We start from the raw sequence: 25,080 nt of genomic DNA, 5'->3' as shown, positions 1-25,080 counted from the left end.
CAAGCTGTGCATTTGGAAAACTCACAGGATTGGTTAATTTATGTTGGCGGCTTTCCAATACCCCACAGGATGAATGAGATTTAATAAAATCTTATACATAAAAAGGTCACTACCGCAATATGCTGAAAAATTATTCTGCATGAAAATCTATGGCTGAAACTCCACAGTACATTCGCCAAATGGGAAGGTGGGCCTGAAGTTCCAGCAAGAAGGTTTTTTTGTTGTTTTAGGCAGCTTAAGCAATTTTATACTTCCAAAAAAAGAGAGTTTTACAATATAAATTATACATTTAAATATACAATAAATCTGAAAGTATATAACCGCCACTAATTTTTATTTATTTTTTTATTTCATGTGTTTTAGCCATATAAATACTCAGCTCTGCAATCTCCATAGACAAACATTGGCAGTGGTATGGGTCATAGTATGGAGGTCGGTGGCTCTAAACCCTGCAATCTCCATAAGAAACATTGGCAGTGGTATGGGTCATAGTATAGAAGTCGGTGGCTCTAAACCCTGCAATCTCCATAAGAAACATTGGCAGTGGTATGGGTCATAGTATGGAGGTCGGTGGCTCTAAACCCTGCAATCTCCATAAGAAACATTGGCAGTGGTATGGGTCATAGTATGGAGGTCGGTGGCTCTAAACCCTGCAATCTCCATAAGAAACATTGGCAGTGGTATGGGTCACGGTATAGAAGTCGGTGACTCTAAACCCTTCTAACCAAACATCATGGCCTGGCCTCACAAACGCTCTCCAAATTCATAGAAACTCACCGGTGAAGCTGTAATAGCCATGAAGGTGGCCCATTGCCATTTTAACACCAATTAAGGCTGCAATCACACATTGCGCATTTCCCTGCGTTTTTTTACGCTGCGTATTTTCCTGCTTTTTTTTTACCTGCATTTTTTTAAGCAGATAAAAAAAGCACCTCCATTCACACACTGCGTAAAAAAGCGCCGCAAAAAACGCAGTGTGAAAATGAAGGGTGACATGTGTAATGTCTGTGTCTGTGTGTCCTATGTGTCTATGTGTCGTGTGTGTGTCCCTAGCAGTGTATGTACAGACTATGGATACTCACCTACCCGATGGATGAGAGACGCGTCTGCTCCGTCCAGCGCTTGCAGCATCTGCCGTGAAGCGATCAGCAGACTGTCAGCTGACCGGCTTGTAATCAGCTGACCGGAAGCCGGTTACAAGCCGGTTAGCTAACAGCTGATCGGCTCACCGGCAGATGCTGGAAGCGCGGGATTGGAGCGGACCAGACGCCTCTCCCCTGACATCGGGTAGGTGAGTATCCATCCTGCGCCCCCATAAAAAAGCGATGGAATTACGCAGTGTGTGAACACCGCTGCGTAATTCCATCGCTTATAATGGGCACAATAGAGAGAAAGCGCAGGACGCAGCTGCGTAAAGAATTGACATGCCAATTCTTTACGCAGCTGCGCTTTCCCGCTGCGTAAAATCACACAGTGTCTGAACAGCAAAGTGAATTTCCCATTCACTTTGCTGGCAGACACAAAGCACATTGCGTATTTTCGCGCGCTTTTTTGCACGCTCTTTTTGAAAATACGCAATGTGTGAAAGCAGCCTTAGAATACGTTGTCCACTCCAACAACAGGTGTGATGGCCACGTGTCCTTATACCTTTGCTCACTTAAAGTACCTAGAAAGTTCTCACTTTTGTGACAATGAATATCCTTAGAGTAGTAAACTACCAGCTTGGCTCAGAGTGCCAGGCATGATGTTGGCATGACATTGGATTAAATCTACTGTAAAAGGAGTGTGGGTGTCCTAAATCACATCCCGGAAAAATACTAGTAAACTAAATCTAATGGAATAAGTGCAGGAGATGGAGGGAATGAAAAAGTGATGGCATTTTCCATGAATAATTACAAATTTTCCCTGTGCCAGGACAACCACATTTACCACTTGTTATTGGTTTTAATAATCCACTGAAAGACAGACGGAAGGTTTATATGGTTCAATAATGCAGAGGGGAAGAAAATCTTAATTTTGGGGGAATAACTGTTGAAAATCACAAAACATTTATACTATTTTTTTTTACGGAAAATATGAAAAAAAAATAAAAAAAAAATATTACAAGTGTTAGAAAATCACAATTTGCATTAAAAAAAAGCTTTCTTTGGCCTCATGCATAAAAGAGAGAAGCACCCGATGTCCCGACTGTCTGCAGCCACCACTTGGTGCCTCTGTATGGCAGCGTATTCTCCTCCAGAAGCGATGCTCCTTACCGGTTCTATACGCCATGCAAAGGGAATAGTACAATTGCTTTTTTTCTCACGCATTCCTTAAGAACCGGTGAGAAAAGTGCCGTGTACAAAATCGGAGGCATTATCGTGTCAAGTTATAACAAGTTATGACACTGTCAAACTTGCAAAGAATTTTAATCCTGGCATTTCAGTTTGACAGAACTTTCCAATTCCTCTAGATAAAAAAGGAGGAAAAAAAGTAACAATAGTAAAATGTTTTATTGCTGCAAGTGACAATTTTTTGATTAAAACAGTCATCTAGTAAACTGTCATCTACAAGACCGTAAAGCAGGATAAAAAGAAATGTAAATTAGTTTCTGGTTCTGGAAAGAAGCCCTTAAATATTTTATCATAAAGATGAATCTCAAAGGCGGAGCGCAAAGAAGAATTGAGAGACAAAATCGTCACAAGGAAAATGATATGTAGGTACAAATCTGCTGCCTACACTTCATCCAAAATGCATAAGAAGCGATCATGTGGCACACAAAGTAATACTCAGAATTTTTTGACACTTCTTCATGCAGTTCCTTTTTCACACAATTATGAAAATCTTTGCAAAACTACGACAAACTGCAAAAAAAAATTAAATATGGCAGAGAATTAATAAGCTCATGTGTTACTTCTAGATCAAGTGGGCAGCACATCAGATGTACAGATGTCGTTAATAGGCTGGCATGGTGCCATACATGATACAATGTGACTGGCAGCCTACAGGAACATCATATGTGCAAGTCTACTAATCAGCCTCCCCTGGTGACCGATCGGTGTGTGAGAAGCAGTTTACTAGTGTTTTGCACCCATTCAACGTCCACCCACGAAGCATTACGGCTGCTGAATTCTGCTGAGAAGGAGTATTCGCACCTGTGTGTGTGAAAATTCACACGACCGTTCTGCAGCTACATTTTCTTGTCCTTGTTCCCACTGCAATATCTGATACATGATACTATAAATTAAGCCTGCAATTGGGATGGAAATTACCTTCATAATACAACTGCAAAATAGTCATGAAACGTATGGTCTCTTCTGTTATTTTATCAGTTACTATAAAAATATAGCTATATCTATATATCTCTATACATGTAGCTATAGATAGATATATATTTGGATTGGTTGCTACAGAGAAAAATAAAAATTGTATAATATATTGTTCTTCACGTGAGAAATAAAGGTCATACACTTTAAAGGGGTATTCTAATCTCAAAAATTCTATCCCAATAAGTAGTAGGTGGAATAATAATATTAGCAAATACCTCCAATTAGAAATGTAGTATAGTTCTTCTGATTCACTATGTTGCTTACCCCATGTGCAGGGCATTGCAGTAACTTAGGTAGCCATGGTTATGACCACTAACAAACTGTCACTATATGAGTGGTCGTAACCATAGATACCCAAGCTACTGCAATGCCCAGCATATGGGGTAAACGACATTAGTTCTTTTGATTCACTATGTCGCTTACCAGATGTGCAGGGCATTGCAGTAGCTTAGATATCAATGGTTACGGCCACTAACAACTGCCACTAAGCTACTGCAATGCCATGCACATGGGGTAAGCTATGTAGCTAATCAGAAGAACTATACTACATTTCTAATTGGAGGTATTTGCTAATATTATTACACATTGGGATAGGATCTTGGAGATGGGAATACCCCTTTAAGATTCTTCCTCCGATATTGTTTACATGTCCTTGTTTCACCTTCAAGTGTGAAGGAGAAAATAGGAGTTCTCCGGGTCAAATATTGACTCCGGGAGCCATTAATAGAGAAAGAAGACTTAGAGGGAGGCAGAATAAAATAGCAAAAGGCTGAGGCAAGGCTGAAATAAGAAAAGATCAAACGGCTGGAGAAAATGTACACAAATGCTGCAGCCAGTCGTGGGGTGAGAAACACCCAGGGTACAGGGCAAGAAAAGACCAACAAGAGTTTGTGTAGTATCGGTCTGAACTATAAGAAGCTCTTGAACTTGTCTTGGCCGCCTTTAAGAGCAAAGGAGCTTAGAAAAAAAAAATGTAGAAACCAAGTATCATAAAGGAAAATATAAAATATGTTGGCATTTATAAAGACCCTCATAGTTGGTTATATTAGTGGGAAGTAGGACTAGCACCCGATAGACGTCACTATATAAAAGCAAGGTTTCATGAAAAAAAAAAAAAAAAACTCACCTGGAGCTGTTCAGGATATGATGCTGTTTGTTCTTTCTCGGATTTAACAACACTACAACGCACCTAGAAAAAAATACAATGAAACAATAAATAATGGGCTCAAATAACATGATAGAATACATATTATTCAAAAGCTGATTATATACACTGATGTGCCCATTTACCACAACAAAAGGAAGAACAGGCACAATAAAGAATACACGTCATAGCAGTAGAGTTAACAGAGACAGGACTGTCCTTCCATCTTAGTAGATGAGGGCAATTACTTCTATCCAGACACTGACACTTGTATACATTTCTTCTGAATGAATGGGAATATGATTGAAGGTCATAAGCATTGGTGGTTTGAAGCCAGAGAGCGGCCCGACGCACGAGAGCGGGCCAGAGAGCGGCCCGACGCACGAGAGCGGGCCAGAGAGCGGCCCGACGCACGAGAGCGGGCCAAAGAGCGACCCGACGCACGAGAGCGGGCCAAAGAGCGACCCGACGCACGAGAGCGGGCCAAAGAGCGACCCGACGCACGAGAGCGGGCCAAAGAGCGACCCGACGCACGAGAGCGGGCCAAAGAGCGACCCGACGCACGAGAGCGGGCCAAAGAGCGACCCGACGCACGAGAGCGGGCCAAAGAGCGACCCGACGCACGAGAGCGGGCCAAAGAGCGACCCGACGCACGAGAGCGGGCCAAAGAGCGACCCGACGCACGAGAGCGGGCCAAAGAGCGACCCGACGCACGAGAGCGGGCCAAAGAGCGACCCGACGCACGAGAGCGGGCCAAAGAGCGACCCGACGCACGAGAGCGGGCCAAAGAGCGACCCGACGCACGAGAGCGGGCCAAAGAGCGACCCGACGCACGAGAGCGGGCCAAAGAGCGACCCGACGCACGAGAGCGGGCCAAAGAGCGACCCGACGCACGAGAGCGGGCCAAAGAGCGACCCGACGCACGAGAGCGGGCCAAAGAGCGACCCGACGCACGAGAGCGGGCCAAAGAGCGACCCGACGCACGAGAGCGGGCCAAAGAGCGACCCGACGCACGAGAGCGGGCCAAAGAGCGACCCGACGCACGAGAGCGGGCCAAAGAGCGACCCGACGCACGAGAGCGGGCCAAAGAGCGACCCGACGCACGAGAGCGGGCCAAAGAGCGACCCGACGCACGAGAGCGGGCCAAAGAGCGACCCGACGCACGAGAGCGGGCCAAAGAGCGACCCGACGCACGAGAGCGGGCCAAAGAGCGACCCGACGCACGAGAGCGGGCCAAAGAGCGACCCGACGCACGAGAAGAATGTGATGAGAATGGAGAGAAGGATTTGGGAGTAAATTAATTGTAACAAAGATATTTGATAGAAGGAATGAGGAAAAATGTTCTAGCATCTGGAGAAAAGCGAAAAAGTTTATGGAATCATCCAATAAAATCCAACAAAATGGTCACAAACACCTATGGTATTTAGCGTTGCAAACGCGTTTCAGACCTTGCGTCTTTATTCATTGCATGCAATGATATTTGATTGCTTCATAAACTAGAAAATTTGGCAATTTCCAATTAGTCATTCTCAAGATGCCTTCGGTAGTACGATAATTATTATTATATTCAGTTCAGTCTCTCTATACACAGCAATAAAGTCTTGTATCAGAAGTACAAGCACATGATGTATACCTGACGGAAGGATCTGAAGGATGCCCATATATACTCCTATTACATACAGCACAATATATTTTCTAGCCTATAGCTTTACACTAATTCCACTTCTGGATTTCACAGACCGCTTTCATTATAACAAAGAGAAATGTTGAAAGAGACGCGAGAAGCCCCAGGCTTAGTCTGCCCATCTGCCCCCCGTCAGCCTCTGTTAGTCACATTAGCCTCACACACCGCTATACAGAGAATATTGCTGAAATCATTACAAGGTTTGGTTTCTTTCAGCAGCACACTGCCGGCCAATACTACATGGTAAAATCAATCTAAAACACTGGAGAGGCAGCCATATTTCCAATCAATATTTGACCTGTCCTGACTATATGTAGCTTTTTTTTCCCCCTTAATGTTTTGACTGTCTAATAATTACTTTCCCATTGATTTGAATATTTATTCATAGCAGTAATAGCAGCATCATCATCTCCATGTATGCACGGACAGTTTGAACAAGGGTCAATATTGACTTAGGATTGCTACTTCCAATAGCTGGCGATAGAGGTCAAGTCCTTTTCCAATTTACATGGCCTATAAGTCTCCTTACACTTGCATGTCATGTATGTCTCTCTCTACAAGTTACCCCTTATACCCCAGAAAACATTTTTTTTATTTAATTTTATTTTTTTACACTGGGAAGCTACCTGCTAACATTATTTAGGCACTAGAAAGATATTTGGCTCAAAGTTATAGGAAAATCAGATGTGGGCAAACTAATATGTAGTTTTCCATTTAAATTTTCTTTCACAAAATAGAACATAATTCAGAAAGTCTGACACAGCCAACACCAGCTCTTGTAGCCACAACTGAGATGTGCTGCGGACATTGCTATTTAAGACCTGGCGTTCATATTTTTTTACTTGTATACTTGTTGATTTTAGTGGACATTATGTAAACTGTAAAAGAAAATTAAAATGATTGAAGCTAGGATTCACAATAACAAAAGTCCATGTAATCCGCTATGGACCATGTATCTAGAAATTTGCAACCGGTACAAAACTTGTCGGGTTGTTTTGACATCTACTAAATTTTTCTGGTTGAACTGCAAAAAAGTCATTGTTTATCCCAAATTCACACTATTTTATTAGCTCTGAGTTAAAGGTCCAGTGAAATAGAAAGGGATGACCCATATCACTGTATAAAATCAGTGATATTGATGGTTAGAGCACTGCAATGATTACTCACATACACGTTTCCCACACAGGCTAAATGCAAACAGGTTTGAAAAAGACAAACTACACCTACAAGGACCGAATACGAGCAGCAGGAATCTGTGATCATGTTTTTTTTTTTTATATGTAATCTGAGAGCAGCATGCTGTAGGGGCTGAGACACTGAATCCAGTGATGTGTCACTTACTGGGCTGTGTGTTTCAATAATATCAGTGTTTTATCAGAAGGAGTAGATCACTGCAGGACTAGGTGTCTCCCGCCATGTAGTCCTCCTGCTCTGTGTAACTCAGCCCCCACCACTGATTGGCAGCTGTTTACATTGTCAGCCATCTGCCAAACAGTGGTGTGGGTGGGGTTATACAAAGCTCAGCATTCAGAGCTCTGCAGAGAAAACAGTGATTGCATCAAAACTATATCAATATTCCCACCAGGAAATAAATTTTATAGAATACTCAAATAACTACATACAGCACTATGTTCATCCGGACCATTAAGTATAGACAAACCAAGAGTATTTTACTAGACAAATTCTTTATTCAGACAATTAATTCAAAAAATTACCAAAACATACCAGAGAGTGCATACCATTAATTAAAAATTAAAAGCTGATGGCTCAAGGTAGCGATAATTAAGTAACCAGGGTATTCACTTAGATCTCTTGTGAATACACCCAAATTCATGATCCCAAATCACAGATGTACACAATCAGTAATGGCCATAGTAAAGTACTTCATGTGCAATGTTTGCCAGCAGGCTTAAGCAGATATAGAGAGATATATAGAGATTTATAGACATATAGTGACAATGCATCCCTTCCACTGCTAAAGTGCTAATAGTGACATGTGCAATTGTAGCCTTCCATTATGTAAAGATAAGTTATTAGTATCCTATACCAGGTAATATCACAGAGTAAACGCTATCAGCCCAGCCGCCCCTACACGCGTTTCAGCCTCATCATCTTCAGGGGGCGTGTTTTTAATTAATGGTATGTTTTGTACATTTTTTAGTAATTTTTTGAAGAATTTTGTCTAGTAAAATACTCTTTGTTTGTCTATACTTAATGGTCCGGAAGAACATAGTGCTGTTTGTATCAAAACTGCAGCAAGCAGCCCAGTAAGTGACATCACTGGAATCAGTGCATCATGCCGATCTCTGATTACATAGCAAAACCTGCTGACATATTCCCTTTAAAGGGTCACAACAAGGTTTATAACCAAATGTTGCTGGAACCTGCTGAATCCAGGCAATTCCCATACCACCTGCTGATCACAAGGACTCAGGAAGTCACACCTCATCTGGGCGGTGAGGTCCATACTCCGCTGTAAATCCGTACCTCTGTGTAACGAGGACATAGCTGTTCACTGCATGGTGTCTGTATACCTAGCAAATGTTTTCCATGTGTTCTATAAAATGCACGTACAAGCCTATAAAATGTTCCCAGAGCAAGAATAAAAATCTGTATCCAATACAATCAAACACTGCCCTATGACCAAACCATGATTTCTCTTTTGAGATATTTCGGTATCATGAAGCGAGTCAACTGCAGATGTGTGTCATGGTGATTACAGGACATGTGTACGAATCTGACGTATTATAAAATCATGGGGAATTTATTGTTCTCAGATCAAAAGGCAGAACATCGGAAGCCAATTAGGACCTCAAAAAGTAGAAAAATATTGGTAAACAGACTAGGAAAATAACCAGAGGGTGGAGACGTCATTAATTACGATCATTAGGGTACTTGCAAGTGAAGCCAGAAACATAACTGTACAAAAAGTCATGACGCAAACGAAGAAAAAAAAAAGTTTTTTGGGAAGAAGAATTTCCTTACATTAGGAAATGACTGAAGAAATGCACAAAACACATTAATCATCTCCTATCAGAGTGTAGTTGTATAACAACCCCCCTCAAAGTATGGAGGAATTAATTCCCCACCCCCCGTCATTTGGAAGGACAGAAAGGAGTTGAGGCACAACTTTCTTGACCTAGGACCAAAACATTTTGGCACTGCAAATCCACAGCAAACTAAGAAGTGCAAGACAATTGGATGAGGTTTTTCAAATCACGATCCAAATGTAGCATAAAATTGGGAAAGCTGCAGATTTTCACATCGATAGCAGGTCAATTCTGTAAGTTTTCACCCAGATTTAAACCATTGTATTATATAAGGAGAAAACAAAAATGGCAAATCTGAAAAAAAAAAAAAAAAAAATCAGCTTCAATCCTCAGGATTATTTTCAGTGCATCCAAAAAATGCCATAGGTCTCCTGAGAAAATTCTCTAAGACCAGTTGTGGGTACCCACGTGAGCGGGCGATCAGCAGGTATGTTAATAGGCATATGTGCACGATTCCTGCGGATCATTAGGTTTTTCGGGCAGGCATGCGCAGATGTGAGGTCATCAGCGCCGACCTCCTCCTAAAGTGTAAAAGAGTGTCGCCGGACAGACACTTAAACCCTACAAGAAACCACTCCACCCCCGAATGCTGTATATACGATTACCTTGGAAGGAGCTTGCAGTAAGCCAGCTGTTCTGGATCCTGCAAGCTCTGAATTAAGGAAAAACATTTTTCAGGGTCATGAAGGAAGAGCCAAGTGACTCCTGAATCAAGAGACTCTTACCCTCGGATCAAATCTCAAGCATTTAGTTTCAGAAGATACAAAAGGTAGTTTGTGCACAACAGGACTGTAGCCAATCATATACAGCAGCATCCATAGTCCGTAATTTAAGAAGAAACAGGTCCATCATGTTCAACCTATAATCTAACATGTTGATCCAGAAAAAGGCAAAAAACCTATGAGGTGGATGCTAACTGCCCCATAATAGGGGACAAAATCATTCCTGACTCCAAGTACAGCAATCCGATTCGTTCTCTGGAAAAAAACATCCCATCATATCGTAATATCTTTATCAAAAAAGGCATTCAGGCCCTCCTTCAACTTTTCTGATGAATCAAGCAATACAATATTAAGTGGCAGAGAGCTCCATCGTCTCACCGCTCTCCCGGCACAGAATCCATAGTCTCACCGCTCTCCCGGCACAGAATCCACCGTCTCACCGCTCTCCCGGCACAGAATCCATCGTCTCACCGCTCTCCCGGCACAGAATCCATCGTCTCACCGCTCTCCCGCCACAGAATCCACCGTCTCACCGCTCTCCCGCCACAGAATCCACCGTCTCACCGCTCTCCCGCCACAGAATCCACCGTCTCACCGCTCTCCCGGCACAGAATCCACCGTCTCACCGCTCTCCCGGCACAGAATCCACCGTCTCACCGCTCTCCCGGCACAGAATCCACCGTCTCACCGCTCTCCCGGCACAGAATCCATCGTCTCACCGCTCTCCCGGCACAGAATCCATCGTCTCACCGCTCTCCCGGCACAGAATCCATCGTCTCACCGCTCTCCCGGCACAGAATCCATCGTCTCACCGCTCTCCCGGCACAGAATCCATCGTCTCACCGCTCTCCCGGCACAGAATCCATCGTCTCACCGCTCTCCCGGCACAGAATCCATCGTCTCACCGCTCTCCCGGCACAGAATCCATCGTCTCACCGCTCTCCCGGCACAGAATCCATCGTCTCACCGCTCTCCCGGCACAGAATCCATCGTCTCACCGCTCTCCCGGCACAGAATCCATCGTCTCACCGCTCTCCCGGCACAGAATCCATCGTCTCACCGCTCTCCCGGCACAGAATCCATCGTCTCACCGCTCTCCCGGCACAGAATCCATCGTCTCACCGCTCTCCCAGTACAGAATCCATCGTCTCACCGCTCTCCCGGCACAGAATCCATCGTCTCACCGCTCTCCCGGCACAGAATCCATCGTCTCACCGCTCTCCCGGCACAGAATCCATCGTCTCACCGCTCTCCCAGCACAGAATCCATCGTCTCACCGCTCTCCCAGTACAGAATCCATCGTCTCACCGCTCTCCCAGCACAGAATCCACCGTCTCACCGCTCTCCCAGCACAGAATCCACCGTCTCACCGCTCTCCCAGCACAGAATCCATCGTCTCACCGCTCTCCCAGTACAGAATCCATCGTCTCACCCCTCTCCCAGCACAGAATCCATCGTCTCACCGCTCTCCCAGCACAGAATCCATCGTCTCACCGCTCTCCCAGTACAGAATCCATCGTCTCACCCAGCACAGAATCCATCGTCTCACCGCTCTCCCAGTACAGAATCCATCGTCTCACCCCTCTCCCAGCACAGAATCCATCGTCTCACCGCTCTCCCAGTACAGAATCCATCGTCTCACCGCTCTCCCAGCACAGAATCCACCGTCTCACCGCTCTCCCAGAACAGAATCCACCGTCTCACCGCTCTCCCAGCACAGAATCCATCGTCTCACCGCTCTCCCAGCACAGAATCCACCGTCTCACCGCTCTCCCAGTACAGAATCCATCGTCTCACCGCTCTCCCAGTACAGAATCCATCGTCTCACCCAGCACAGAATCCATCGTCTCACCGCTCTCCCAGTACAGAATCCATCGTCTCACCCCTCTCCCAGCACAGAATCCATCGTCTCACCGCTCTCCCAGTACAGAATCCATAGTCTCACCCAGCACAGAATCCATCGTCTCACCGCTCTCCCAGCACAGAATCCACCGTCTCACTGCTCTCCCAGTACAGAATCCACCGTCTCACTGCTCTCCCAGTACAGAATCCACCGTCACACCGCTCTCCCAGTACAGAATCCATCGTCACACCGCTCTCCCAGTACAGAATCCATCGTCTCACCCCTCTCCCAGTACAGAATCCATCGTCTCACCGCTCTCCCAGCACAGAATCCACCGTCTCACTGCTCTCCCAGTACAGAATCCACCGTCTCACTGCTCTCCCAGTACAGAATCCACCGTCTCACCGCTCTCCCAGTACAGAATCCATCGTCTCACCCCTCTCCCAGCACAGAATCCATCGTCTCACCGCTCTCCCAGTACAGAATCCATCGTCTCACCCAGCACAGAATCCATCGTCTCACCGCTCTCCCAGCACAGAATCCACCGTCTCACTGCTCTCCCAGTACAGAATCCATCGTCTCACCGCTCTCCCAGTACAGAATCCATCGTCTCACCGCTCTCCCGGCACAGAATCCATTGTCTCACTGCTCTCCCAGTACAGAATCCATCGTCTCACCGCTCTCCCAGCACAGAATCCACCGTCTCACCGCTCTCCCAGTACAGAATCCATCGTCTCACCGCTCTCCCAGTACAGAATCCATCGTCTCACCCAGCACAGAATCCATCGTCTCACCGCTCTCCCAGTACAGAATCCATCGTCTCACCGCTCTCCCAGCACAGAATCCATCGTCTCACCGCTCTCCCAGTACAGAATCCATCGTCTCACCGCTCTCCCGGCACAGAATCCATCGTCTCACCGCTCTCCCGGCACAGAAGCCATCGTCTCACCGCTCTCCCGGCACAGAATCCATCGTCTCACCGCTCTCCCAGCACAGAATCCATCGTCTCACCGCTCTCCCAGTACAGAATCCATCGTCTCACCGCTCTCCCAGCACAGAATCCACCGTCTCACCGCTCTCCCAGCACAGAATCCACCGTCTCACCGCTCTCCCAGCACAGAATCCATCGTCTCACCGCTCTCCCAGCACAGAATCCATCGTCTCACCCCTCTCCCAGCACAGAATCCATCGTCTCACCCAGCACAGAATCCATCGTCTCACCGCTCTCCCAGTACAGAATCCATCGTCTCACCCCTCTCCCAGCACAGAATCCATCGTCTCACCGCTCTCCCAGTACAGAATCCATCGTCTCACCCAGCACAGAATCCATCGTCTCACCGCTCTCCCAGCACAGAATCCACCGTCTCACTGCTCTCCCAGTACAGAATCCACCGTCTCACTGCTCTCCCAGTACAGAATCCACCGTCTCACCGCTCTCCCAGTACAGAATCCATCGTCTCACCGCTCTCCCAGTACAGAATCCATCGTCTCACCCCTCTCCCAGTACAGAATCCATCGTCTCACCCAGCACAGAATCCATCGTCTCACCGCTCTCCCAGCACAGAATCCACCGTCTCACTGCTCTCCCAGTACAGAATCCACCGTCTCACTGCTCTCCCAGTACAGAATCCACCGTCTCACCGCTCTCCCAGTACAGAATCCACCGTCTCACCGCTCTCCCAGTACAGAATCCATCGTCTCACCCCTCTCCCAGCACAGAATCCATCGTCTCACCGCTCTCCCAGTACAGAATCCATCGTCTCACCCCTCTCCCAGCACAGAATCCATCGTCTCACCGCTCTCCCGGCACAGAATCCATTGTCTCACTGCTCTCCCAGTACAGAATCCATCGTCTCACCGCTCTCCCAGCACAGAATCCACCGTCTCACCGCTCTCCCAGTACAGAATCCATCGTCTCACCGCTCTCCCAGTACAGAATCCATCGTCTCACCCAGCACAGAATCCATCGTCTCACCGCTCTCCCAGTACAGAATCCATCGTCTCACCGCTCTCCCAGCACAGAATCCATCGTCTCACCGCTCTCCCAGCACAGAATCCACCGTCTCACCGCTCTCCCAGTACAGAATCCATCATCTCACCGCTCTCCCAGCACAGAATCCACCGTCTCACCGCTCTCCCAGCACAGAATCCATCATCTCACCGCTCTCCCAGCACAGAATCCACCGTCTCACCGCTCTCCCAGTACAGAATCCATCGTCTCACCGCTCTCCCAACACAGAATCCACCGTCTCACCGCTCTCCCAGTACAGAATCCACCGTCTCACCGCTCTCCCAGTATAGAATCCATCGTCTCACCCCTCTCCCAGCACAGAATCCACCGTCTCACCGCTCTCCCAGTACAGAATCCACCGTCTCACCGCTCTCCCAGTACAGAATCCATCGTCTCACCCCTCTCCCAGCACAGAATCCACCGTCTCACCGCTCTCCCAGTACAGAATCCACCGTCTCACCGCTCTCCCAACACAGAATCCATCGTCTCACCGCTCTCCCAACACAGAATCCATCGTCTCACCGCTCTCCCAGTACAGAATCCATCGTCTCACTGGTCTTACAGTAAAGAATCCATCATCTCACTGCTCTTACAGTAAGTAATACATAACTGCTCGCAGAATAAAGAATTACTGTATGTTATGTATAATTAAACCTTATTTCTGCTAGACAGAGTGCCATTTGCCATCATTTAGGATATTAACTAAAGGTTTAGATAAAAATAAAGAGGAATTCTAGCCTGAAGCATACATCATCTATCCACTGGACAGTGAGTAGTGGTGCAAGAGGAATGGAGCGGTGGTGACGTTTGCATCTGCCACTCCACTGAAGAAGAGTCGAGTAAATCAACAGTTGGATCCCCATGGATCTAGCATTTATGAGCTATCCAGTGGATACACAGGTGTTCCAACCCGAAGTATTCCATTTAAAATCACATTTTCAGTAATTAGTTTTATTAAAGTGACATCATTTTCTATAATCCTCCTGCGCTGCTCAATGAGTCTACAAGGGGCCATCACAAGCCTCTGTACTCAGCCTTATAAAGCGCAGCGCAACTCTATAAATGAGAAAAACAGTCAAATCCCAGACCAGAGCGAAAGATGCAATTACAACAGCAGACAAGCAAAGCTGTGCCTGGGTGTTCACAAGAGGGATCTGCTCTGTAAACCTCCCAGCATTGCTGATGGAGGAGGGCCAGCTGGAGCTTGTGAGGACACAGAGTTCGACGAGGACAGCCAATGCAAAAAGGAGCGTGCAGAGCCCTGAAAGAGTCAAAAGCAGCACCATACAGATGTTTGGCGTGACGTGCCGTAGCCGACACATGCTGCCATCACCTCAAAGGTCCAACAGATCCGACTCTTCCCAAACAAGCAAAGGAAAATGGAGCGGACTCAACACTGAACACGACCAGCAGAAACCCCAGAACATCTCCCATGTGTGAATTTAAAAACATGATCAAAATGGCAGAGAAAAAGTTTTCCCCAAGTAACAACTAATATCTACAGGAGAAACTTTGTACTTTCTTTGCCTCCTGTAATTGTGGCTCTTCCTCTGCGGTCATTCCAGAGCTGTAAGGCCACTTCACAGCATCCTATATTGCAAGAGACAATATTTTATTTTCCTGCCGACCAACATCTTAGGGCTTGTGTTATTTGAGAGTCAAGTTGGAATGACATGATTGGCTTTCCTATAAAATGTACTGAGGGGGAAAAACTCAATACCCCCCTAGCATTCAGGTTTTCCTGGCACTAGACGGAGGTAAAAAGGTACAAAGAGGTTTAGAAAGTCAAAGGGCAGGAACAACACAGCACCATATACAGGCATTAATAGGACTTTTCTTTTGATGGATTATCCTGTATAATAATTCTCAGCAGCCCGGCTATAAATCTGACTGATGGGTTAAAAAGAAGATCGTAAAAGGGATCAATTTTTCCAATTAGACAAGATCTATTTTAGCCAAAAAGCTTTTTGTTCCGATATTGAAAAAAAAAAAAAAAAAAAAAAAAAAAAAGGGCAAATTAGAAAGATCCAGACAAGCTAAGGAACACTGGCCGCCATTATTTCACAAAGATTTCCTAGAGAAAGGAAAGTGACAAACTGTACAGGTTTATTTAAAAAAGAAAAAAAAATCTGCACTGATTAGTGAGTGTTCACATGTTGCTATTTTTTCCAGCATGAAAATCGATGGCTATAGCGTGTTATATGCTGCATATTTATGATGTGGGTTTTAAGCCATTTTGATCTCAGTGGAGAAAAAAAAATACAATAAAAAAAAAAAAAAATTAAAAAAAATAAAATGCACCGTGTGAATGAGATTTTAGAAAGTGTATTCATTTTGCCGTTCGTGTAAAATGCTGCATTAAAAAGAAAAAAAAAATGCTACGTGTGAACAAGCCCTTATAGTGGTTATAATTGTTAAAAAAAAAAAAGTCAAAGTACATATCCACATATACAACAAAGGGATAATGTTAAAACAACGGCCTACCTGCAGCAGGTCATCGCATTGAATGTATAAATAGTATGCAGTGACTCCCTCTAGTCGTGGGTGCAGATAGTGTGGACTTGAACATGTACCTGTCATTTCACACAATCCTTGTAGAGAGGAATGGTCTTGCTTTGCTCATGTCCATACCAGTCTGTCCATATTGTTCTGTAAATTGCCATCCACTCTTGGCATGGAGAGTTCTGCTTCATAAGTCATTCTACCAGCACCTAAGGGTGCTGGAACTGCCCCCTTCTCCAACCACATCCCAGCATGGATTTTGCTCGATTTCTTTATCCTTTGATCATTTATCTCGCCTGTATAGAGTCTGACAGAGGAGAGCAGGGGCATGGCATTGAGACATAGCCAGGCGCAGACTTCCGGTCATCTGTCCCGGAGTCTCTGCCTCCAAGACGTAGTACACTGGGGTGGTGGATGATTTCTACTCAAAATGTCCCTCAGTGAGTATATATAAATATTTGACAAAATTGAATACTTTTAAATAATAATTATAATAATAATAAAATCATTCATTAAAACTCGCCCTTCGCAAGTAGAAGGTGTGGGCAATATGAAAATCACACCCGACACCAAATAAAAAGGGGGGGACGGGGGACGTTGACTCAGTCTTTGCATTGTGTGTGTGTGTCACACTAAGCATGGAAAACAGAAAGAGGGGAAGAGAACGGTCTGAGGATTTGAGAACCCAAATTGTTGAAAAATATCAACAATCTCAAATTTACTAGTTCATCTCCAAAGATCTTGATGTTCCTTTGTCCACGGTGTGCAAAATAAATCAAGAATTTAACAACCCATGGCACTGTAGCTAATCTCCCTGGAGGTGGACAGCAAATAAAAATTGATGAAAGGTTGCAATGCAGGATAGTCCGGATGGTGGATAAGCAGCTCCAATTAAGCTCCAAAGAAATTCAAGCTGTGCTGCAGGCTCAGGGTGCATCAGTGTCAGCGCGAACTATCCGTTGACATTTGAATGAAATTAAGCGCTATGGCAGGAGACCCAGGAGGAGTATGCTTTTTGGTAAAGCACATCATTCTGTTTACCGAAAACAGAATGAGACCTACAAAGAAAATAACTCAGTACCTACAGTCAAATATGGTTAAGGTTCAAAGGTGTTTTGGGGTTGTTTTGATGCCTTTGGTACTGGGTGCAGGGAATCCTTAAATCTGAAGTATAGCAAAGGAATGTGGGTCGCAATGTAGTGCCCAGTGTCAGAAAGCTGGGTTTGCGTCCTAGGTCATGGGTCTTCCAGCAGGACAATGACCCTAAAAATACTTCAAGATTCACCCAGAAATGGAAGAAAGCAAAGCGCAGGAGAGTTCTGAAGTGGTCAGGAATTAGTCCGGATCTAAATCCCATTGATCACCTGTGGAGAGATCTTAAAACTGCTGTTGGGAGAAGACGCCTTCAAATATGAGAGACCTGGAGCAGTTTGCAAAAGAAGAGTGGTCCAATATTCCAGCTGAGAGGTGTAAGAAGCTGATTGTTATAGGGAGCGATTGATTGCAGTTATTTATTCCAAAGGGCGTGCAACCAAATATTAAGTTGAGGGTGACCACAATTTAGTCCGGCCCATTGCTGGTGTTTTTTGTGACATTCTGTCCAATTTGCCTTTTTTTCCTGTCTTTTTTTTTTGTTCCAATATACACGTTTATTTCCTTTGTGTGTAACAAAACATGTGTAATTGTGAAAATTGTCTGGGAGAAATACTCCATTTTCTGATAGAATATATATATATCTATCTACACACAAACTGATTTAAACAATGCTTTTCATGCTCCGTAGTGCAGGTTAATGGGAATTTGGATCAATAAATTTTTAGTCCCCACAAAAAAAAAAAAAAACATCAAGACAGAAAACCATCTAATAATTATAATGGACCTAAATTTATGTGCGATGTATATAAACATAAAGGAACGCGAAACAGCTCCTACATGATTCACAATTATAGAGGCATGAAAAAAAAATGGTGGCACTAGCAGCAAACACTACACCTGTAATTAGAGATGAGCGTTGTTCTACTCGAACTGTTCGCCAATCTCAAATTCGCCCTGTTTTGGGCGGTGTTCGAGCCGTTCGGCGAACACGAACAATTTGAGAAAAATTCGGCTGTTCGAGGTTATGTTCGATAACTGTTCGTGCACCAAAATCATAACTGGATTTTTTCTCAGTAATGATGAAAATTAATGTTAATATGCAGTTTGAGTGTACAGCGGGGTGGGGGGAGGGGCAGGGGATGGATCTCTGCAGGAACAATGAAGATCTCCATTTTTTTTTTCTCTTTCCCGCATTTACAGTGGGGAGGTGCAATCTGTCAGCCTATCAGCAGCGCACACACGGAGCGAAGTGCTTTTTTCACACAAGCAAGGGCATGTGTGATTGGCAGTGTATGTCACATGTCCTTGCCCTATAAGACCAAGCCATTTTCCCCGTCGCCACCATTTTCTCACTGCTGCAGCTGCGTGTTAGACGGCACCGCTGTTGCTGTGTGCGCTATACCTTGTTAATTTCAAGCCAATTTTCGCACAAATCTACAGATAGCTTGGGAGTAGGGAATAGTTGTGATTGCAGTCCTTTTAAGGACTAGGTTACAGCATTTCCTACGACTTTTATCAGGCAGGTCTGTGCTCTTAAATAGATAGATTGTGGGAGTAAAGACTAATTGTAATTGGAGTCCTTTTCAGGACTAGGTTACATCAGTTCCTATCAGTTTTTGCCAGGCAGGTCTGTGCCAGTGCTGTGCAAGTTTTTTTCACAGCATTTGGCTGAATCTAGCAAAGCTAATCCTTTTTGGCCTATTGCAGAGTGTGTTAGTCAGTGGAGTAGCCTATCTGTGTTGCAAGATATACCACCTGTGTATAGAATACCAATTTTTTTACTGCACCTAGTGAAGTAAAATCTTTTGGGCATAGCATCATTCTATTAGTCCATCTATACTGACCTCCATCAGGTTGCAAATTGAATATAATTTTTTTCTGCATCTAACCCAGCCAATAGTTTTGGCCTAATACCACAGTTTGGCCACTCAGCTCTGCTCGGTTCCCATCCATTGTTTTTTTGTGCAAACAACTCCATAGTTGTGAATTAGTTAACCACCAAAATGAGTGGAAAAAGGCCTGCTGCTGGTGGAAAGGGGAATAGGTGTGTTGGGAAGGGGAAAAAAGGTTGTGTCCGTGGGGTAGGTGTTAAAGCAACAGTAACATCTGCAGAAGAAAGACCATCTTCCAGCCAAACTAAAATGTCTACTTCTTTTAGCGGACAATGTGATAAGATCCCTTTCTTACGGCCACGCCAATCGCTACAAATTCCAGATGAGGCACAAAAACAGCAGGTGTTTCAACGGATATCAAGTGCTCCTTTAAGTGGGCTCTCCTCCACCTCAACTTCAACATCACAAATACTCCAGTCCTCAAAGGTGTCACCCCAATCGCACTTGCTTCCTCATAGCTCCCAAATCTCCAGCTGCCCGTCTGAGTATGAGGTAGAACAGATGGTTGAGTCTGCAGAGCTGTTTACTCATACTATAGCCTGGGAATCAGAGGTCGACTCCAGCGCTTCTGTGAATCCAGACGAGGAAATGATCTGCACTGATGCCCAGAATCTTTATGAGTCGGATCCAGGACCAGACGCAGAAGGTTCTGACCATAATGTAGACCCTCATTCCCAAACTGTAACTCCTGTTGGTGGAGACAATGAGGAAGACGATGATGAGACTCAAATACCTGATTGGAGCGACAACTTTAGTTTTTTGTCAGGGCAGGAACAGGTTGGCTCTGAGGACGACGGGTGTGATAACGCACAGGGTGATGATGATGAGGTTGGAGATCCCACTTACTGTCAACCCACAGTCAGCCAACAGATGAGGTCAGCAGAGGAGGTGGAGGAAGATGCTAGTGACGACGAGGTCAGGTTGCGCCTTCCTGGACAGAGACGTAGTACTGGAAGCACGTCAACAACTGCATCCTCAAACACAACTCTGCCTCTCACCACAAGTCGTGGTGGCTCTTCAGGTCGCATGGGTGCTAAGCCTTGCATAGCCTGGGCATTTTTTCAGATCGATAAAGATGACCCAACTCGTGTTATCTGTAACATTTGTCAGCAAAAGCTAAGTAGAGGCCAAAAAATACATAGTTTGAGTACTTCATGCATGAACCGGCACATGGACATGAAGCATAAGTTGCAGTGGGAAGCTCAGTGTGCTACAATGCGGCCTAGCCGGCCGGGCCAACCACCGCCTGCCATATCTTGTGCATCCGCGGCCTCTTCATCCTCTGTGACTGGGGGGACAGCAGTCACACCTGTTTTGGGGCGCAGACCTGCCACCTCTTTACCCGCAACAGCCAGCGTGATTGGCAGGTCATCATTTTCTTTGGAGGTGGTAACACCAGCTGGTGTTGAGCGCTGTCCGACATCGATAGCACCACCTTTGGATCAAGGCAACCTAACATGTCCGCCTGCATCTTCCTCACAGACCGGCAGTTTGCCGGGGACACCCTTATCAACCCCGTCTAAGCACAATAGCCAGCCCTCGGTCCCTCAGATGTGGACAAGTAAAAGACCATTTCCTCCTAGCCATGAGAAAGCTAAGAGGTTGAATTTCACCATCTGCAAGCTCTTGGCTACAGAAATGCTGCCTTTCCGCCTGGTGGACACAGAGGATTTTCGAGACCTTATGTCCGTCGCAGTGCCCCAGTACCAGATGCCCAGTCGGCACTACTTCTCAAAGAAAGGTGTGCCTGCGCTCCACCAGCATGTCGCACACAACATCACCGCTTCTTTGAGAAACTCTGTGTGTGACAGGGTGCATTTCACCACAGACACTTGGACGAGTAGGCATGGACAGGGGCGTTACATGTCGCTGACTGGGCACTGGGTAACTATGGTGACAGCAGGACAAGGGGCTGCTGTCCAAGTCTTGCCGTCCCCACGAGTTGTGCGTCAATCCTCTTTATGTCAAAGTTCCTCCACTGCTTCTGCCTCCTCAACCTCCTCTCGGTCTTCCACCTGCACCCAAAGCCTGTCTGGTCATGCCACAAGCTTTCTAACTGCGCAGAAGGGATCCTGCACACCTCCTTACTATGCTGGCAGTAGGGCTCAACGTCATCAGGCGGTTTTTACATTGAAATGTCTGGGAAAGGTGAGTCACACAGCTGAGGAGTTGTGGTCAGCTCTGGAGAACCAATTTCATGAATGGTTGTCTCCACTGGACCTGAAACCAGGGAAGGCCGTGTGCGACAGTGCTGCAAACCTGGGTGCGGCCCTTCACCGGGGCAATGTCACACACGTGCCTTGTATGGCTCACGTGTTGAACCTGGTTGTCCAGCAATTTTTAGCCCACTATCCCAGACTAGATGGCCTTCTGCAGAGGGCACGGTCGCTGTGTGCTCACTTCCGCCGTTCGCATCCCGCAGCTCAGCGACTTACATCTCTACAGAAGTCGTTGGGCCTGCCACTTCACCGGCTAAAATGCGATGTGCCTACCCGGTGGAATTCAACTCTGCACATGTTGCAGCGACTGTGGCAGCACCGACAAGCCCTGGTGCAATACGTTCTGACGTATAGCCTGGGCCAACGAGATTCAGAGGTGGGGCAAATCACGCTGGAGGAGTGGTCTCAGATCAGGGACCTATGCACCCTTCTGCACAGTTTTGAAATGGCGACGAAGATGTTTAGTGCTGACGATGCCATTATCAGCATGACTATTCCGGTGATTTACATGCTGGAGCACATGTTAAACAGAATTCGGAGTCAGGTGGTGGCACAAGAGGAGGTGGAGGAAGTAGAGGAGGAGGAGTTGTATGCGGAAGGGCTAACATCTGCAAGGTCCAGACGGTCGGCAGCACCAAGGCGGCAGGCATGTGAAGGTGGGGGAGATGGTTTTACCAGGGCGCATGGTAGCAGCCAAACTAGTGAGGAAGGTGCAGGAGCCCAGGAAGAAGTGGAGGACGAACTGATGGAAGACTCATCAGATGAGGGAGACCTTGATCACATTTCTGTTGTGCAAGGTTGGGGGGAGAGGACAGAGGAAGGAAGCATGATTGTTACCTCGCCACCAACACAACAGGGACTTGGTGCTCCTGGATGCGCAACACACATGAGTGCCTTCTTGCTGCACTACCTGCAACATGACCCTCGAATTGTGAGAATTAGAAATAATCCTGACTACTGGGTTGTCACACTGTTAGATCCCCGGTACAAAAGTAAATTTGCAGAAATTATTCCTGCCATAGAAAGGGATGCACGCATGCAGGAGTATCAGCAGAGACTGTTGCAGAATCTTACATGTGCTTTTCCACAAAATACCAGTGGTGCACGTAGTGAATCTCACAGTTCCAACTTGCCAACCGTGGGACCGTCAAGTGTTCAGCACTCAAACCGTAACAGAACCACAGTATCTGCTGGTAACATCAATTTTGCGGAATCATTTCACCACTTTAGCCCATCCTTTGCAAGGCCACAGGAGACAAGAAGTCTGACACATAGTCAACGCCTAGAGACGATGGTACAGGAGTATCTCCAAGTAAACATTGAAGCCACGACTGTCACTGGACCCTTGCTCTTTTTGGGCTTCCAATCTGGATAAATGGCCGGAGCTAGCCACTTACGCCTTGGAGATCTTGTCATGCCCCGCAGCCAGCGTTCTGTCTGAACGTGTGTTCAGCGCTGCTGGTGGTGTGCTGACAGATAAGCGCACGCGGCTCTCCACTGATAATGTAGACAGACTCACGTTCATAAAGATGAACAAATCATGGATCCGAAACGACTTTTCTACCCCTGTGTCATCCTGGGGAGAGTAAAAGCTTGATGATTGGTTAAAATCACCCTATCAACCGTTTTAAGCTTTCAAATTACTAATCATGTTTATCTGTATCTTGACTGGAAAATAATTTGGGCTTTGTAGCAGTGTGCAGCACTGATCCTATTAGGCCATCTATACTAAAGCTTCACCAGATTTAAAATTAATAATAATTTTTAGCTGCATCTAGCCCGGAAAATAATTTTGGGGCTCCGAGATGCGCAAGACACATAAGTGCCTTCTTGCTGCACTACCTGCAGCATGACCCTCATATTGTCAGAATTCGAAGTAATCATGACTACTGGGTTGCCACACTCTTAGATCCCCCAAACTTTTCGATCAACCTTTTCATTTTAATAAAGACCAAAAAAATGGTCATTTTTGAAATTATAAGCATTAGCAGGTTGTTAGAAACTGAAATCAAACAGTTTTCAACTCAAAACTTTATTCTAGGTGATGTTACATTTTCACATAGGACCCCTTGTTCGAAAGGAGCTTCTGAACTCTCTCGTCCATTGAATTTGTCAGGTTTTGGATGGTTTCTCCTTCAATTGTTTTGCATGAGGACAGAATACCCTCCCAGAGCTGTTGCTTAGATGTGAACTGCCTCCCGCCATCATAGACACTCCTTTTAATGATGCTCCAAAGGTTCTGAATGGGGTAGAGGTCAGGGGAGCATGGGGGTCACACCATAAGTTTGTCCCCTTTTATGCCCATATCAGCCAGAGATGCAGATGTTTTATGTGCAGCATGAGATGGTGCATTATCATGCAGAAAAATGATCTTGCTGTGAAATACACGGTTCTTCTTCTTGAACCATGGCAGGAAGTGCTGTTTGAGAAAATCCACATACATTATGGAGTTCATCTTTAGCGCCTTCAGGGATCCTAAAGGGGCCGACAATCTCTCTCCCCATGATTCCAGCCCAAAACATTACTCCACCTCCTCCTTGTTGGCGCTGTAGCCGTGTTTGCGTGGGGTGTCCATCAACCAGCCATCCTCCACTCCATCCATCTGGACCATCGAGCGCTGCACGGCACTCATCCGTGAACAAAACAGTTTTGAAATCAGTCTTCATGTAATGTTTGGCCCACTGGAGCCATTTCTGCTTGTGTGAAGTGGATAGAGGAGGTCGACAGGATGGCATATGCACAGCTGCAAACCTCTGAAGGACCCTGCATCTTGTTGTTCGGGGGACGTTGGAGGCACAAGCAGCTTCAAAAACTTGTCTGCTGCTATGACAAGGCTTTTTTGCCGCTGCTCTTTCAACCTGACGTAATTGCCTGTAGGAAAGAGTCCTCAATTTGCCCTTATCAGCACGCACACGTGTGTACTGTGAATCAGCTACATACTTCTTGATTGCCAAGACACTTCATCCTGATCATCGCACAATGTTGATTGTAGTCATGCCTTGACCTAAACACTCCACAATTTGTTGCTTCTCAGCAGCCGACACATCCTTTTTCTTTCCCATTTTGGCAGAAAATGTAGGCTGCTTAATAATGTGAGACAGCCTTCTTAAGTAGTCTTGCCTTTCATTGGACACACCTGCCAAACTAATTAGCACAGGTGTCTGCAATTGCTTACAGTGATATAAAGAGCCCTGACACACATCACCATCAATGAGTTTAACTGACAAACAAACAAATTCTTCCCTTATCACTCCTAAACACTTTTTGCATAATAATTTGGAACACAGTGTACATGTGCTTTTCCACAAAACACCAGTGGTTCACGTAGTGAATCTTACAGTTCTAACTTGCCAACCGTGGTCTGTATGGAGTTGTTCAATAAAGGGCCCAAAATTAAGATAACATAGATGGGAGAGGTCTCTATGAATAGGAATTCCTAAGTATTTGATACCCTGTGAGGGCCAGGCAAAGGGAAAGTTGGACTGGATGGAATCCTATATGGATTTGGGGAGGGAGACATCGAGGGCCTCAGACTTCGCTGCATTGATTTTAAAATTTGACCATGTAACAAAGTGATCTATTTCAGCCATAACAGCAGGGATGGATATAT

At 45.7% G+C, this 25,080-nt stretch overlaps 1 protein-coding gene across 6 annotated transcripts in view; it reads right to left on the bottom strand.

Moving 5' to 3' along the window:
* MAPKBP1 (mitogen-activated protein kinase binding protein 1) overlaps window positions 1-25,080 on the bottom strand; it is a 152,979-nt gene that overhangs the window by 45,648 nt on the left and 82,251 nt on the right. For all 6 annotated transcript variants that reach the window (XM_073638823.1, XM_073638825.1, XM_073638824.1 and 3 more), the window contains exon 4: window positions 4,435-4,497. In XM_073638823.1, coding sequence (XP_073494924.1) covers window positions 4,435-4,497 — 63 coding nt within the window. The remainder of the gene's footprint in view (window positions 1-4,434; window positions 4,498-25,080) is intronic.

Source organism: Phyllobates terribilis, unplaced genomic scaffold (genome assembly GCF_046119375.1).
Source record: "Phyllobates terribilis strain yellow unplaced genomic scaffold, ASM4611937v1 Scaffold_7__3_contigs__length_470593459, whole genome shotgun sequence".
Classification (NCBI taxonomy): Eukaryota; Metazoa; Chordata; class Amphibia; order Anura; family Dendrobatidae; genus Phyllobates; species Phyllobates terribilis.
The sequence above is the reverse complement of the archived record's forward strand: the minus strand, read 5'-3'. Positions and strand labels throughout refer to the sequence as shown.